Source organism: Procambarus clarkii, chromosome 31 (assembly GCF_040958095.1).
Source record: "Procambarus clarkii isolate CNS0578487 chromosome 31, FALCON_Pclarkii_2.0, whole genome shotgun sequence".
NCBI lineage: Eukaryota > Metazoa > Arthropoda > Malacostraca > Decapoda > Cambaridae > Procambarus > Procambarus clarkii.
The window spans coordinates 22174341-22191443 of record NC_091180.1 but is presented as its reverse complement, the minus strand read 5'-3'; the positions used below and the strand labels follow the sequence as shown (position 1 = coordinate 22191443).

Below are 17103 nucleotides of genomic sequence, written 5' to 3'. Positions count from 1 at the left end.
TGTGATGATTTGGCATGGAATGACCCCAAACAGATCATGCAACAGAGTTTGAAGGAATTGTGCATGAGTGCGGCGATGGTGCCAGGATTTCCCATTAAGAAAGGCTCAGGTTGTCACAACCTGACAACCAGGTTGTTAAAAGGCTCAGTTGTCACAACTGAAGTGGGGCCATTCCAGGTGACAAAGTAGTCACCATTGTGGATGTGGGTCTCAACCTTGCCAAGGAAGTGGGAAAGGAACTAGAGAGGATCAAGTGGGGGAACCAAAGATCCAGGCCAGGCCCAAAAGCCAGGTCAGATTTGGACTCATCGTAGCCACGGCTACAGAGCCCAATCTTCCATCACTGACTAGATGGGCCTGGTCATCCACCCAACAAGCCTGTATGCATCATCCTTTCACAAGTTTTGGTCCCCGCAGCCAAGGAATACCACCTACCAGGGCAGCAAGGGAAACCGAGAGCTGGCCAGTGCAGGAAGGGGCATGGCGTCCCAAGCGGTGCCTCCTATTTAACAGAGCAGTCCTATACCGATGTAGGAGCGTAGTCCTCTTATACCATTAAGAGGACTACTCCTAGAGTTAACATAGTCCTCCTCCTATACCAATTTAGACCTTTTTCTCATCCCAGCCTGAACACCCAACCAAACCTCAAGGGGTGGCCCTTCCAGCATATGGCCTGATGATCCAAACAGATGTATATGTTTTGTTATATTTTGCACATACTGTGCAATACCAGAAATGGGGCAGAAGGGACCAAGGCAACCCCCACCAGCCCCAGGGAGTTGTATGTAACCCCCATCACAGCAAGGCAAAACTCTTTATGGGGATAGTGATTAAAAATAGACAATTTAATCTGTGTTCTCTAAAGTTTATTTCTCAGATCACAGCGGCCATTTTACAGCATGGGTAGTAGTCATTTATAGTTGGAAGCATAAAGCTAAAGAGGAAAAAACCAATTGGGAATAGCTATGCCACATGCCACCAACGGATATACTGAACATATCCTAATTACAACTTTTATAAAAAATATGAAGTGTATGATGTTCACAACATGCAATAAAAAAATTAATGAATTGAAATACAATTACATCTTTTTACACAAGACTGCCCTGGTAAAAATCCCATACAAATGTGAATAAACTGTTAAATTACTGTAATTCTTAAATACAGTTCCTTAATCTTGCCCTGTACAAACTATATATAAAGAAAAAAGTGATAGATTACTTTGTCATCATTAGCAAAGATATCTAGAGCACTATTCATCATAGAGTGGTGTTTGGTCTCCTCCAATGCTCATGTTAGCAGGTGAATGGATGGTTTTAGGTGTTGAACGAGCAGAGCGAGGAGTAGCACGTGGGTTGTCATAATCATGGTAGGGGCGAGGTGTGCGGTCATCATAACGTGGAGTACGGCGAGATCCATCGTCAGGATATCTGGGACTAGAGGGGTATCTAGAGTCACGATTATCAGAGTACCGAGGAGTTGAGCGACCACCATCATGGTGTCGTGGAGTCATCCTTCCACTATCATGTCCACTACTCCCACCCTTGGCTTGTACCCAAGCAGCTGCTGCCATTTTCCAGTCCATTTGTTCTGTTCGGCTACTAACTGGAGGGCCAGAGCGAGATGGCTGAGGCAAATGTCCTGTAGATGGACGATGTGAGGGAGTTCGGTTACCACTACCACTATATACAGGGGTTTGTGATCCACTATAACGAGGTGTAGTGGATGGCCCAGGGGTGGCATATGGTGTCATAAATGGTGTCTGACCTGAAGGTGTATAAGGGGTATTAGCATAGTTTGAGTAACCCTGAGAAAAACCTCCAGGAGTGTTGACACTATACGGCGTATTGGTGGCTGCCTGGGAGAGGTTATGAAGCATGTGTGGATTTAAGTTCTGAGCAACTTTCTGGATTGTGGAGGCATCAACACCCATAAGATTTGGTGTTGTGCCACCCATGTATGGTGTGCGTGTGGACATCATTCCTGGTGTTGCACCTGGCAATGCTCTACGGAAATTTTGCTTAAACCATTTTAGTAGTCCAGCAAGGTTTGGATATTGCATTCTTTGCCTAAACTTGAAACCTTCAGGAGTGACAGTTACAAATTCATGGATCACTTTCACTCTTGGTAAATATGACAAGAGAAACTTCCCTGGCAAATCCTTTCTTGGTGAAAAGATATACGGAATTGTCTTCGGGTTCTTCTTTTTCTCTTCTTTCAGTAGCTCAGCTGCTTTCTCCTTATTGCCCATGATGGACTCTTTATAATATTTATATTCAAGGATTTGTCTTACATTACTGGCCATGGGTGATATGTATCTGGCAATAATTTCATCCAAATCCTCAAATTCTTCATTTCCAATCCATAGCTTCTGACCAAGAGAGAAGTCATTTTGCTTATCCTGTTCCAGCACGTCGATGTGCTGACATATTCCTTCTGTGACTTTCCAGGTAGCAGTAAGATGATTAATTCCTTTACTTGATGGTCGTATGATGACCTCTCCTTGCTCCAGTTGCTGCATAACCTTTTCTGCTTCATTATAGTCAATGTTTCTAAAAGATGGATGAGCAATCACTCGCTTTTGATACTGAGTCTTCTTTTTGTCCATCTTTTTCCTGTCTACATTCAAATCTTTCTCTTCAGCTTCATGGTCATAATAGGCATCCTTTGGAACCTTCCACTTGTTATCTCGGTCTTGTAGGTCTGATGTTCGGGATGTGAGCTCAACCGAAAACTTCTCGGGATCAATTTTCATGATACGGCAGAGAACAAGACCATCTCGTCTCACTCTTTCTGCTGGATTTGTCACCGTTTTATCCGACAAATTTTTTATGCTAATAAAACCTGATATCCCATTATCTAATCGAACTCTAATCCCTATGGCTTGACCTGGACAATCACCAGCATCAAAATGATTCCACACTTCACTTAGTTCAGGAAAATCATTTTTTAGACAGAAAGGACACTGCCAAAGACCTGTGTCTTCATTTCTGACAGGATTGGCATTATCCAGTTGATCACCACGGGGTTTGCGATGAATAAAGTTTGTGACCGAAACCTGAACAAGCTTACCGACATAAAAAGTTTCTGGCGACTCCTTAGTCAAGATGTTGAAAACTTCTTCTGGAGTTGGAGACCTGAACGGTAACCTAAAATCTCTGTACCTATGATTAAGCTCATGTCTAATATCGTACAAAGTTGTGTTCTTCTTACCAAAGCCCTGATTCTGTAGTTCAGTAGCAAAAGCTTCAAGGTCAAGCTCACTGAGTCTCTCTGGTGTTTCTAAGATTTCCTCCAAGGCCTCTGCAGGTTTACCCTCTTCATCCTCATATTCTAGTGCATCAACAGCCATTTTTCTAGCCCAGTCATAAGCTTCTGGGTGAATTCTGGTAGAATCTAGAACCTCTATATAATTATCACTATCACCCAAAGCATTGGTATCAATCTTGATAAATCCTGCACAGTTAATGAATACCTTAGGACCCATATGGAAGTTGACAACTAACTGGTTTCTATTTTCTAGACGTTGATTATTCTGCTTCATATTCTTTATAAGCAGGTTGGCCTTTCGTGGTCCTAATCCACAAACAAATTGGACCAAGTTCTGTGTATAAGGATATGCTACAGCACGATTCAAATCTACCCCAACTTCATTTGTGCGGTTGACAAATTCAGTGTACAGAGCATCAAGTAGCTCTGTAGGGTTTAACTGATCCTGTAAACTGTGGAATTTAATGTTAAGTAATTCTTCATCAGTATTACATAGCTGTGAGAATTCAATCAATGGATCCTGAACACGTCGACCAACTGATATAGCCTGTCGTAATAGTGGAGGGTAGTCAAGGAAGTCTGCTTCTCCTTTTTTTGACATTGCATAAATATGAGCCAGGTCATTGTCAATGATTTCTGCATTTATTTTAGGAAACTGTTCTTGTTCTTCAAGATCTTTGAGGATTTGAATCAAGTCTTCCTTAACCATGAGAGCTTCTCGAGATTGTCCACATATGGCAATACAATGTGGTTTACGGCGAATTATAAAATCCTGCATGCGCCTAATATCGCTTTCTTTAGCCATAGCATCTCTTTCATTGTAAGCATTACGCCGTTTGAGCAAATGTGGGAGACGAATATATTCACAACAATCGCCATCAATGTCAATGCAACAACCAAATGCTGCTTGGGAAAGGTCTGGAACAAATGCAATAGAAAATACTCTGAAACCTTTACTAGTATCCCAGTCATCTTCATCTTCATCAGAAAAGTCTCCGGGATTATAGGGTGCAATTTTAATCCAGTTATAGAGTTTACTGCAACACTGTTCCATCACATGATCTTTTGATTCCTGAACCAAACGTTGAGTGAGTTCCCTTTTAAGATCTTCAATAATCCGTTTGAAGGTAAATTCAATTGCCCGGCCTCTCAGGTCATTCCAGTCTTGGACAACTTGGGAAAACTCATCCTTGTAATACAACTGTTTCATTTCATCAAGATAACTCATGGTTGTATTCCCTTCAATGGTATCAGACAAGCTAATTGTCAGCAGTTTGTCTTCAACACCACATTTGAGACGAAGGAACTGATCGCCCTGCAGATCAGTGACTGGTTTATCTTTCAAATATTTAAGTGCATAAAGTGAATGATGTTCATCAATGATCTTCACACCCTGTGGGGTGGGCCTGCTGCTGATCCTGGCACGTTCAAAGTATGCCTCTCTAACTGTACGTCGTACAAGGGGTTCACAAGCCAACTGCCAACCAACCATCCTAACAGCTGCTTCAAGGACACGCTCTGGGGTGCTGCACATTCTGAAAATACAGTTTTCATCATACTTCACAGGTAATACTTAATAAAAATACCATTAGTTTAAAAACGACATTATACCAAAAATGACATTAAACCAAAATACGGAGTATGCGGCATGACACAAACGGCGTCAATAAATAAAAAAAAATTGTAGAACTTCCACTTATTGTCCGAATACTATGGGACTTTTTTTTAAAACGCGTGACAACTTCTGCCCATTCTCTGTATACCCTGACCCCGCCGATGTGGGCGCCCACACGGAGGTTCACTGTTCTCATGACCTCACTCTTGACAGTCATGGCCTTCTCTCGAGTCGAAAAGTTTCCCCATTCTGGTTATTTTATCTCAAGTATTTGTTACCGGCTTTATAAATGGTGCAAATAGAGCTTCCAGATGAATATTGATCAAGAACAAAGTCAATCCATGACGAAAGCATTGAAAGAAACACGTATGAGGGAAAAGTTATTGAGTTTTCGACAAAAGTATAGAAAAAGTGAGATTATATGTTCTTATATGCCAATATCCCTTTACAGCATTCTATTGCAAACAATTTGATACCAAATCGAACGGCGTAGCACAAAAATTGAGGTGAGAAAGTTGAAAAGAGTATAAACATTTTTGTGTGGTGGTGAGCTCTCGGCTGGTCTAAAGTAGTACAGTATAGGGAAGTGAGACTTGTATAATTTTGTATGCAAATATCTGTTTACAGCATTCTGTTGTGAACAATTTGATACCAAATTGAATGACATACCATGATAATTGAGGTGAGAAAGCTGAAAAGAAAATAAACATTGGAGAGAAGTTGTGTGCTCACGGGAAACGCTCGGCTGACCTTTCGGTTTGCAGTGGGTCGCCTGCCGGGCCAGCGAAAGTGTTAAGGATTCATAATGCTGATGTAACATATGTGTGAAGCTACCTCAGTGGCTAGCAACAGGGAGTCACTGTTCAGCCCCTCCAGAAACAAAAATATAAATAGCTTAACATAAAATACAGAAACTCATGGTACGGTATATACAGCTAAATCATTCAAGCGCCCAATTACTTACTTGGAAAGGTGCTCCTCAGCTTCCTTCGTGGAATCCTCTGGGCACTGCTCAACATCAAAGCGCTGATAGTTATCACGGAGGTTCTCACCAAACTGCTCAGGAGTTAGACCAAATTTCTTTGTAAGTGTCTCTGAAAGTTCAATTGAATTTGGAATAAATAAATAAAATAAATTAAATTTAAAACAAGTTAAAGGTCAAACTTTATGATATTTGAAATCCATAATATGGCATTTCAATCACACACTTTTTTTAGAGTACCACATATGCAGGTGAACATGTCGATCCGGCGAATAGGTCGACCCCAAAAATTTTGAGGTGTAATTCAGGTTTAGGCCTATATTTGCCAGATAAAACAACCCCCTAAATAAGGCAGCATCACTTCCCCAGCTCACCGTATGGAAAGAAAACACTACGGTATATCATTAATATACGGTAACTTAACGAATATTTACCGCACAAGGTTAAGGTGCTAGAATTAGTTCGTTCAGCAGCTATGTCTACCTCTCTTGCCTATGCTAAACTATTGCCCAAGTTTGTTTTGTTGGTATCAGTCATAGGCTACACAAATAAACATGAATTACATAGTAGAAACAACATGGCATTCAAAAATATTACAGAAATACTGGCAATATAGAATGGTAAGATCAAATGCCAATACTGCTGCAACAACTTCTATAAATGTTTGATGGAAGAGACAGCCTGTATGATAGTTTTCCCCATGATCCCATAGCTCAACAACTGGCTGCTTGGTGTTGGTGGTGCCACTGGTATGCCGATCAGCTGTTCTCAATGGCGAGATTGCAGGGCTATGTTTTCTACTACTGTACTGTAGTACAGTATTAGTATGTGGTAACCATTGTGATATTGTACCATTGTGTAGTGAAATTTGTTTTCCCGATAATGTAGTTGAAATTTTCCGTTTTTTCCTGATTTGTTTTCTTTTAAAACATTTTAGTTGCGAGTGAGTTCTAACTCAAGAGCAAATCAGCCTCACCTAATATTAATAATCCTACGGTAACCTACCCTATGAGTTACTGCAAGTCATCGATATTATAATCTCTATGTTAAAACGACTTACCAACCATGAGTTTCAGTAGGAAATAATTATGATGGGCTGCAGGAGTTATGGAAAGTGGTGCACGTGTAAATTGTTCACATTTTATATTCGACGGACAAGTTGACACCTGGTGTTGGAGTGAGATTTTTAGGCTTCAAATGTTGATTTATACACCGGCATATACAGTATATCTGTGCATACTGATGTTCTAGACTTTTTGTGATATAAATATTACCGACAACCCAATGCATCACTGCACATCAAAAAAAGGTAATACTGTATAAAAAAATACAAATATAATCAAATATGTTCAATGTTTTTTAATGTTACTACTAGGTGCAAAATTTATGGTGCTAGGCTGACCTTAGATTGTGGTTACATTATCATCACTCACAAGGCCTGCTTTTATTGGCTCCAAACTGTGCATAAACGTGTAGATTGTTATACAGTATACAGTAGTAGGCAGCCTTCAGTCTCGGGAGACTATGGAGTTGCGCTCTGGTTGCTTTCCAGGGCGCAAAACCTGGATAAGTTGATATGGAGGAGAAGCTATTACCCATGCAGCAGGTCCCCTCCCTCTCCAAATTGCTGAAATTAGCCAATGGAAAGGCAAATGCCAATGCGCATGGTTCCAGGACCGTCGCAGGAACTGCCAGAATGAGGTCAAAGTCAACAACGAACTGCCTTAGGAGCCCCAACTCCGGATAATTCCTCAAGGTTGACTCCTGAAGCCTTTCCCAAGAGGGGTATAGCCGCAAGGCAGCGTTAGTTTAGAATCAGGGCTTTCCTTCCCCCTAGATGTGTTGCCTTCCCAGACTAACGAGTCCCATCTACCCGGAATAGATGTATATAGATTGTTTTATATACTGTATAACAATCTATACAGTATACAGTATATAGATTGTTAATATAACATGTATACAGCATAATAATAGCAAAAATATAAGTCCAAATAATATAATAGGCACATATTAGTGATGTGAATGTTTTGTGTGTATTGATATTATGCACAATATTGTGTATATATTATATACACTTCTCAAATTACACACTATTGCATAATATAACCCACAAAAAGCAGTTAAAAACAAGTTAGTGACACTGAAATAAATTAGTATAAATATATTTGCAGCAACTCCTGCCTGGCCTGAACGACCTCCACAGGGTGCCTCGTTCATCAGAGCTCATGAATCAGTGATGTCATTACAATTTTCCTATCTCTGCACCACAGCTGAAGTTTTGCTACATACATTTTTTTTGTTCTTTTAGTTTTCTGTGATCAGGAAATACATTTTAACATTATTAGAAAGAAAAATATTTTTGCATTTACTGTTTTGCACCACCGAGTTGTCATTAAACAGGCGCACAGTGCAGTGGTTAATATTCCCTGTTATACCTTTTATATATTTCAACCATGTTGCCAGTTACTCTTCATCTTTCTAGAAAATGTACAGTAAACCACTCTTCATATGGGTGGTTTCTAATTCCTGGGATTAATTTTGTCATCCATCTAAGTACACATTCAAGAGAATTTATGCTTACTGTATAGTATAAAGGACAAAAGTGAACTACATAATCTCAATGTGGCACTAAAACAAGCAAACGAGAAGATACTTACCAATACCTGCTTTCCGAAGAAGTTCATACTCGTGTCTTCGAACAGCTTTTTTCAAAGCTTCGGAGTCTTCCTCGGGTTCATTATTTTCTTCCTCCACCTCTTCCTCTATTTCAGTCTCCACTTCTGTTTCAACTTCCTCTTCCTCTTCTTCCTCATCTTCCTCTTCCTCTCTCTCTGAACCTTTATTTTTTTGTTTATTCGCACTTTGCACATCTTTTCCTGAATCAACTTCCATTTCTATCTCCCCATCCTCAATGACAGCATCATTTTGGTCCCTTTCAGCATTGTCACTTTTGTTTCCTGAATCACTTTCCCTGTCCTTCTCTGCATCTTCAACCTCACCTTCCCCTGTATCTTTGTTCACAGTTTTTTCTGCATCTTTGTCACCAGCTTCCTCTGCAACTTCAATTGCAGTTTTTTTAGCAACTTCATTTACATCTTCACTTGTGCTTTTCTCAGCGTCTTCACTTGTCCTTTTCTCAGCAACTTTGTTTTTACCTTTCTCAGCATCATCATTGTCATCTGCCTCTGAATCTTCATTTTCGTCTATCTCTGCACCTTCGTTCCCATCCATCTCATCATCCTCACTTCCAGCTTTCTCAGCATCTTTATTTCTATCTTTCTCAGCATCTTCATTTCCACTTTTCTCAGCATCTTCATTTCCACCTTTCTCAGTGTCACTATTGTCTTTTCCTGCATCACTGATCTCTTTCTCCTTATTCTGGCTTTTCACTGTATCAACTTCAGCATCCCTTACTGATTCATCATCTATATCTCGTTCAATTTCACTACTATTTTTGTTTATGTTGTCGTCGTCCTCATCTTCATCTTCAATGATCAGATTTGTCTTCTTCTTTTTCTTCTTCTTCCTCATTACTTTTCTCAAGACCTTTGGAATAAAAAATCATTAAGAACACTATTCCTATGAGTCATCATAACAAAAATATGTGTTCTATCAATGAAGCTGATGATAAAGGATCTATATATAGCCCGATAAAAAAATTGTTGGTTTTTATTCAAAAAGAATAAACAAATTTATAATTTTAAATACAGCCATTATTGCTTGAGGTAGTCCTTATTACCAGTGTAAAGGTTAAGTTGCATTACATCACTTAAGCACCATCGCCAAAAGACAGTACTGTGTGTAGATTTGACCATTACACCTCAAAGTAGAGATAATTATCACATTTCCATGTGTAAATACATTTTTGTTTTATGTTCTAATGTTATTGAATAAATTTGTATGTTAAGCACATGATGTTTTAAGAAATCCTTTCTCCCTCATATTACACTTTTGTCAACTTGGTCCCATAATAAGATCCTCTGCCATATACTACTGTATCCCTATTTAATAAATTCTTTCTTTTTGATGAACTAATCACTCTGATAACTAAGGCAGTGTTTCTGATGTTACAAATATTTCACTCAGAAATGCACAATGGCCATGAACAAGTGCACAATCTCAGGACGTGCCAGGCGACCACGTCAGATGCAAAGAAGTCTTTGTGGGGTGGCCATCCCCATCACTGCCACCAGCACTACAGAACCTGGAATTAGCTCAAGCTATCATCATATGCATACCAGATACTGTATGCAGCAGCTATGATCTGATTGGCACACCACCCAGCTAACAGGTCGCCCACAAACAGGTCACCCCAATGGTCCTGTGGACCATGGTTGCCCAGCAAGTCAAGGTGTGATCAGCACAAGTTCTCATCATGCAGCTAGCCCTGGCCCTATTTCTACAACTCTGGCACTTCCTGTTCAGCTGTACCCACTTCCAGCTCACCCCTGGATATCTTGTCCTGAATATTGAATAAATAAATGAATGATTACTCTGATCTCCCTACACCACCAGGTAGAGATCAGGCACGACCTATATCTGGCCAGATCCCAAAGATTTTGTGCAGTTGCTCTAGGCATTTTATGTTGTTAATAATTACTGTAAGCAACATGTAATGTCTGTCCTAGGCCTGTTCTAGTCTAGCTGCACCCATTAGTGGTCCATCATTAAAGTAACCTAGGACAAAGATTGGGTACAAAGTACAGCTGACACAGCAACATCAGAGGCCAAGACCTATGCAGTCCCCCCCCCCCTTCCTGCTGAGTGTCCCATGCCCTCTGTGAGCAATCAGTACATACATAGCTCAAGGAGACCCAGGATATGCACAACAGATTCCAAGTGCAGATGAGCACAAAAGTCATCTACTACAAGCACTGCCAACAACAGAGGAAATTGTCCATGGAGCTGCACAAAACCCATGTCCTGAAAAAGAGCAGGAGCAAACAGGCAGCCAGAGAGGGGTAAAAGAAACACCTGCACCACAGTCAACACCTCATGCCATTCGAGTATGTGACAACAAAAACTGCACCAAGCATGAACAAGAGATTGTCTGCCAGCCAGGAGGACTCCAGAACCTCGTAATGCATCCAGTACGGAGAAGTAATACCAAACTCAAAAGAGAAAGAATCCATTGATGAGGCATAAAACCTGGTATAAGCCAGGTTTCACAGAAGGTACATAAACAGAGCCACCCAAAAAGAAGCCAATGTTTATTCTTTTACTGAATTTTCTATAGGAAAAGTAACATCCTATTAAGACAAGAAAAACCACTTGTGTTATCCATTTACTTGAGACTTGTGCATTTGTTGCCTGAAGTTCAGAGATGAAATAAGTAAATAATATGAAAATGCTTTTAACTTAAAATGGCCATTTTTTTTTAATACCAATCTTCCTAATTGTAACAAAGATAACGAAAGATGCAAAGGACTATGACTGCACTAAAGGTAGTTCCACATATTTTTGTCTAACCTTTCCAGTAAATTAACGTTTATACTGTATTGCTACTTGGTAACTAGTGCCACAAATCTATTTCAAAACCAGCATTTAAGAATAACTTTCACACACCTTAACAACCCTGGTGACTCTTGTTGTGGTCCTCTGTTCTCTGCGCTTGGTTTTCATATGGTCACGCATTGCTGGCTGATCTTTGCCATAGTACAACAGGAAGAATTTGTAATAATCATTGAACTGTTCTGATGTCTCAATCTCCTCAATTCTGGAAAATAAAAAAATTAAGTTTATAAGTGCTTAATCTTGAGTATCCAGAAAAATCAGACATACAAAAAGTAGTACATTTTGAGCTGGAGACTGTTTAGGAAGAATGTGTATTGGTATAGCAAAACTATGTGAAGGAAAAGTGGACTCAATCAAAAAAAACCTGTGCAGTAAAGGGAGGGAGTATGGTAAAGGGAGGGAGTCAGTAAAGGGTTTGATTGGGAATGTTGAAGAATAGAGTATAAGGAGCGAAGACGCAACCGGGGGACACAGACACCATCTTGACCTGACACGAGGAATGGCGACGACCAGTCCTTGCTTTCCCGGGGGATTTCTTCTGCCATACCCTAATATAAGCCACTGGATTGTATTAGCAGGGGATGCAAAAAAGGGTAAAGTACACCGACAGTCTACTGAGCAGTTTCTGAGAGAGTGTCCAGATTTCCTAGGGATTTATATACGTGTGACACTGGCTGACAGACGTAGTGCTGGAATGCACAGTTTCAGTTTTTGACTAAGAGCCATAGGGAGACCAGAACCCTGTTTGGGTGATAAGATATCAAGTTTTCCTTCAGAATAACCTTGAGTTGTAAGGAGTGAATTTATCTCGTGTAATATTTTGTGTCTGTTTAAAAATATAACTTTGTCATCTTCTTTCTAAGCTTTTCCCCAATTTCTTGAATTCCAATTGGCTCAAATAAAAGACTATTCCCCTAGATATTAAAATACGTGACAGGAAGCACAAAACATCCATGAGGTAATGTTATATAGTAGCTGCTAGGATATATAGAGGCCACAGCAAACCTCCAGTCAGATGTTAATCAAGTCTTTCAATGGGCCACAGAAAATAACGTGATATATAATGTGATAAGTTCCAATTATCGTGCCATGGAAAAAAAACAAAAATATAAAAACAAACCACATATAAAACACAGCCAATCTACATTATTGAAAGAAAATCAGTGTTAAATGTCACATATTGCCAATTTCTGGGTGAGCCCCGATGGCTCCCTGAAGTTATAATGCTGATATAGTGCCAAACTACTATGCCATCAGTCACGTTCTTTTAGTGCCTATCATGGACCACAAGCCAGAATTCCCCCCCCCCCCCTCCCTTTTAGTGAGGCACATAGAGCAGTGGCACTATGGTAAAATTGTCAGTAAATGTTAATCATATCCACCACCACTGGGGAAGCACCCACAAAGTCAGCGAAACAAAACAGATCACTGCTGCTTATAAAAAATATTAATACATAGGCATTGGACGAAATGTGTTACAACTATGCCAACAGGAACTGTAAACTTCCAGGAATGGGCAGACAAATGGCAACTAGATTTCAAATAAGTGTGAAGTAATTAATAATTATTTAAAATTAATGTAAAGTAATTAGCTGGTGAGACTCAAATGTATGTTGAACTTTACATATACTAGCCATTCAAAAGGCTTTACAACATGCAAATGCTGAACATCAACCACACAGTATCATACATACATACACCCTCATATCCTTTGAAAACAGAAGAGTAAGGGGGGAGACATAACCACCTACAAAATTCTCAGGGGAATTGACAGGGTAGACAAAGAAACAACTCTTTAGCATGGGTGAAACATGAGTAAGGGGGGACAGGTGGAAACTTAGTACCCAAATGAGCCACAGAGACATTAGAAAGAATTTTTTCAGTGTCAGAGTAGTTAACAAATGGAATGCATTAAGTAGTGATGTGGTGGAGGCAGACTCCATACACAGTTTCAAATGAAGATTTGATAAGAGCCCAGTAGGCTCAGGAATCTGTACACCTGTTGATTGACAGTTGAGAGGTGGGACCAAAGAGCCAGAGCTCAACCCCCACAAGCACAACAAGGTGAGTACAATTAGGTGAGTACAGATTTAGTGCAAGAACAAATGTTCTTGCATTAATGTTAATGTACACATTTGATGACCATGACCTCAATGTCAAAGTCCTGGTAATCCCGTCATGGATCTTTGGCATGGTTGATTCAATCTGTTAAGCCCAGCACTCGCCTTGTGCAAGTTTGAAGGGACATCCTCTTCTCTACCAACAACTTCAGATGTAGGTTAGAGCTTTGTTACAAGCACTCATCAGGCCACATAGGGTCAAGCCTGTTCCTTCTGTTGCAAAGTATGGCACCAATGCTTGCAGCTGTGTTGAATGCCCTGAGGAGGATTCGGCTCCCTCCGGGCTCCGTGCCCTGGCTCAACTCTGTTCCCCGATGATTTATTGCCTGAACCTAGACGAAAAGGGTCACTTTGATCCAACACCCTTTGGCGCTGGGCACTTCGAGCAATTCGGTTTCTAGTTCATCAGATTTGGTTCTCTGATTAGTTCGTGTGCGGAGTGTGTCCAACGTTCTTGTGAACAGGTTATCTCCTTCCATTCCTATGGAGCAGCCCTTTGACAGTGTGACCTTCTGTTGGATCACAACATTCATTGTAGTGATCATTTCCTGATCACAAGGCTATTGCAGTGGATGTATTTCAACAGTACTGGTTGAGGTGCATTTGCTTTTTCTACTGGTTCAGTTGTTGCTCCAAGTTCTTTCCATTCTTGAGTTGTACTTTGGGAGGGGTGACCCTTCTGGCTCCTTGGTAACCAGCCCTGCCTTGGTTTCTGGTACTTCTAGTCTGGTGTTCAAATCTAGGCATTTTTCTGCAACATAGCCTCTCAGCAGATCTGCCCAACAATGTACTGTACTTCACTGTTTCAATCGTCTCCTCTGCAAGTCTGGAATTTTTAACATATCTCTCGCCAAATGGGTGACTGATATGTTTGTGTCCCACCTGCATCTTTCCTCACAGCAGCAGTATGAAATTGTATGGCACTCACTTTGCCACTCTCTCTCCATCGTTTTTCTTCTGTTTTGGTCAAGGTTGGTCTGTCCTTTCTATCTTGGTTGTTTCTAGTTTGGCATCTCATGCCTAATATTGTCACCTCTTATCACTTAGCGTTGGATGAGCCACAATTCCTTGAGTTTGGTGTCAACTATTCCTTGGCGCTGTTTCACACGTTGTCTCTTGCTTTTTTTTCTCTCCAAGCCAGCTCATGCTCCTCTTGTGCGGTTCTGGTCTCTTGACTAGATGTTGGTCTTCCTCATCTTGACTTGTTTTATGGTTTCCATTCGGTTTGTAATATCTTTCTAAAAGCTGTGTTTTGGTTGGCTTCCCAGCCTCTGGTTGGGAAGCTTCAGGCTTTTCTTCGGAGGTAGGGGTTTTGTTCCTTTGACCCTGGTAGGCAGTTTGAGCCTTCTCCTTTTCTGATGAAGAATGAATCGGTAAGCTTTCTGAAGGGTCCTGGATTGTACCTGGTCCATTGGCAATTGGTGCTTCGTTGGCCTGGCTGGGGTAGCATCACTTGTGACTGGTGGCTACACTACCTACGGGTCACCGGTTTTGCGTCGGTGGATGCCTTATTGGTTGACCCAGTTTTCTTAGTTCCCTGCTCCATGTCTCATTTCCCAGATTTTCCGTAGTCATCAAATCTTGCCAATGAAGTCTACTTTCGGGCCAATGATGTTCGCAAGTATGCTGGGTTGGCTGCAGTCTTCTCCAACATGTCCTGGGATGATATTTGGGATCGGGGATTTTTGGCAGAACAGGATTCTGGTGGCCTGGTATTTGGTTAATGACCAAACAACAATGAACAAGACCCAGTGCGTCTTGTGTTGCCTTAGGCCCATCTCACGCCCGTGGGCCAGATTCACAAGTACTTACGAAAGTGTACATCATTCCTCAATCTTTGACGGCTTTGATTACATTTATTAAACAGTTTACAAGCATGAAAACTTCCCAATCAACTGTTGTTATTGTTATAAACAGCCTCCTGATGCTTCGGAGCTCATTAACGGTTTAATAATTGTAAACAAAGCCGCCAAAAATTAAGAAAAGATGTACAGGTTCATAAGTGCTTGCATATCTGCTTCATGAATCTGGCCCCTGGATTCTTCTTCTTTGTCCTAGTGCATGCTAGGTCCACGGTTGTTCAACACCCTCCCAGCAAGCATAAGAAATATTGCCGGAACAACCATGGACATCTTCAAGAGGAAACTAGATTTATTCCTCCAAGGAGTGCCGGACCAACCGGGCTGTGGTAGGTATGTGGGCCTGCGGGCCACTCCAAGCAACAGCCTAGTGGACCAAACTCTCACAAGTCAAGCCTGGCCTCGGGCTGGGCTTGGGGAGTAGAAGAACTCCCAGAACCCCATCAACCAAGTATCAACCAGGTATGCTGCCTCTCTTCCTCCCTGGTAAGTTCCATTTTTGTTCTCTGTGGTTAGTTAGCTTTAGAGAGCCCCCGGGGCCTCACCTAGAAACACATGTTTGAATGGAATGAAACACTTCTTTTTGGATAAGCCCCAGTGGCTCCTTGACTCCCTACCAGGTTAGCTGGCGAGCTATTCATCAGTTCCAAATCTTAGTAAGGAAGACAGCTGGATGCAGAAGCCAGGCCTCCACATGGTGACATTCAGGACAATGAGTTTCACATTTTAATGATTCTCTTGTTCAACGTGAATCATTTGTAGAGTTGTTTAGTGATTTCATGACTTAAGACTTTGTTATCCCTAGTTATCAATAAAGCTTTACTAACTTTCTTGGATACATTCCCTGTACAGTGGCAAACTGTCTCTTGCTCTCTCTGCCTCTTGAGAGTTCAAATTCTGGCTGTTCCCTAGCAGGCCAAACTGAACTCCTGCATCTGATGTAACCCATTTTCATGGAACAATCTCAGTGAGAAATCTTCACGAAGCCATCAGGGCTCATCCAGAAAACATGTTTCATTACATTTAAAGCTAGGTTTATTATATACTGAAGTGTGCCTTCTCACCTTTCAATGTCCTCTTCCTTGAGCATGCGCATATTTTCTGGTAGTGGTGCATCTAGATCCTTCATGATGAGGTCACCTTGGTATTCTCCCATTGCTTGGAATCGTGCCCTCAGGTTCTCCTTACGATACTTCAGTTGACACCACTGAAAAAATTAACTAATGAACTATTGAATGATTACTGATTAGTACTGTACCTTTTTAATTAACTACTTAATTGTCATCCAAAATTTTGTTGGACAGAAGTGATATAAATGCACATAAAATGACCATAAAGAAAACTTGATAATCCTGGTCATACTCTAATTATTAATGGAAAAATATTCAGCATCTAGGGAGAAATACCTAGTTGACAATCTACACGCTGGCTCTTTACACCTTAAAGCTGCAACATGCTTTAAAATTTATACAAAACTAATTGGTTGCAGTTCAAGCCTCTGCTCCGTCAAAATTAGGCTATTGTTCAATAATTCTACTGTACCTTTTAAATAAAAATGCATTCCACAAATGCTGATTATCTTTAGTTTCTAACTAGTACAGTAATTATAAAGAAAAATAATGCATTCAGATGCATGAAAATGAAGAGCATAATTCCCGATTTTCAAAGTACAGGATAAGGTGATGCCAAATTACCAAAAAGTGGATTTTTCAACCCAACCATCTCAGATCATCATGAAATTTC

The 17103-nt window shown here is 40.7% G+C and overlaps 1 protein-coding gene across 2 annotated transcripts in view; it reads right to left on the bottom strand.

Annotated features, from left to right (window-relative positions):
- Positions 1-844: 844 nt before the first annotated feature.
- LOC123758721 (transcription elongation factor SPT6) overlaps positions 845-17103 on the bottom strand; it is a 32295-nt gene continuing 16036 nt past the window's right edge. For both annotated transcript variants that reach the window (XM_045743308.2, XM_069334510.1), the window contains exons 10-14: positions 16425-16567; positions 11433-11583; positions 8525-9413; positions 5850-5979; positions 845-4805 (exon numbers count right to left, since the gene is read on the bottom strand). In XM_045743308.2, the coding sequence (XP_045599264.1) occupies positions 1253-4805; positions 5850-5979; positions 8525-9413; positions 11433-11583; positions 16425-16567 (4866 nt within the window). In that variant the 3' untranslated portion in view covers positions 845-1252. The remainder of the gene's footprint in view (positions 4806-5849; positions 5980-8524; positions 9414-11432; positions 11584-16424; positions 16568-17103) is intronic.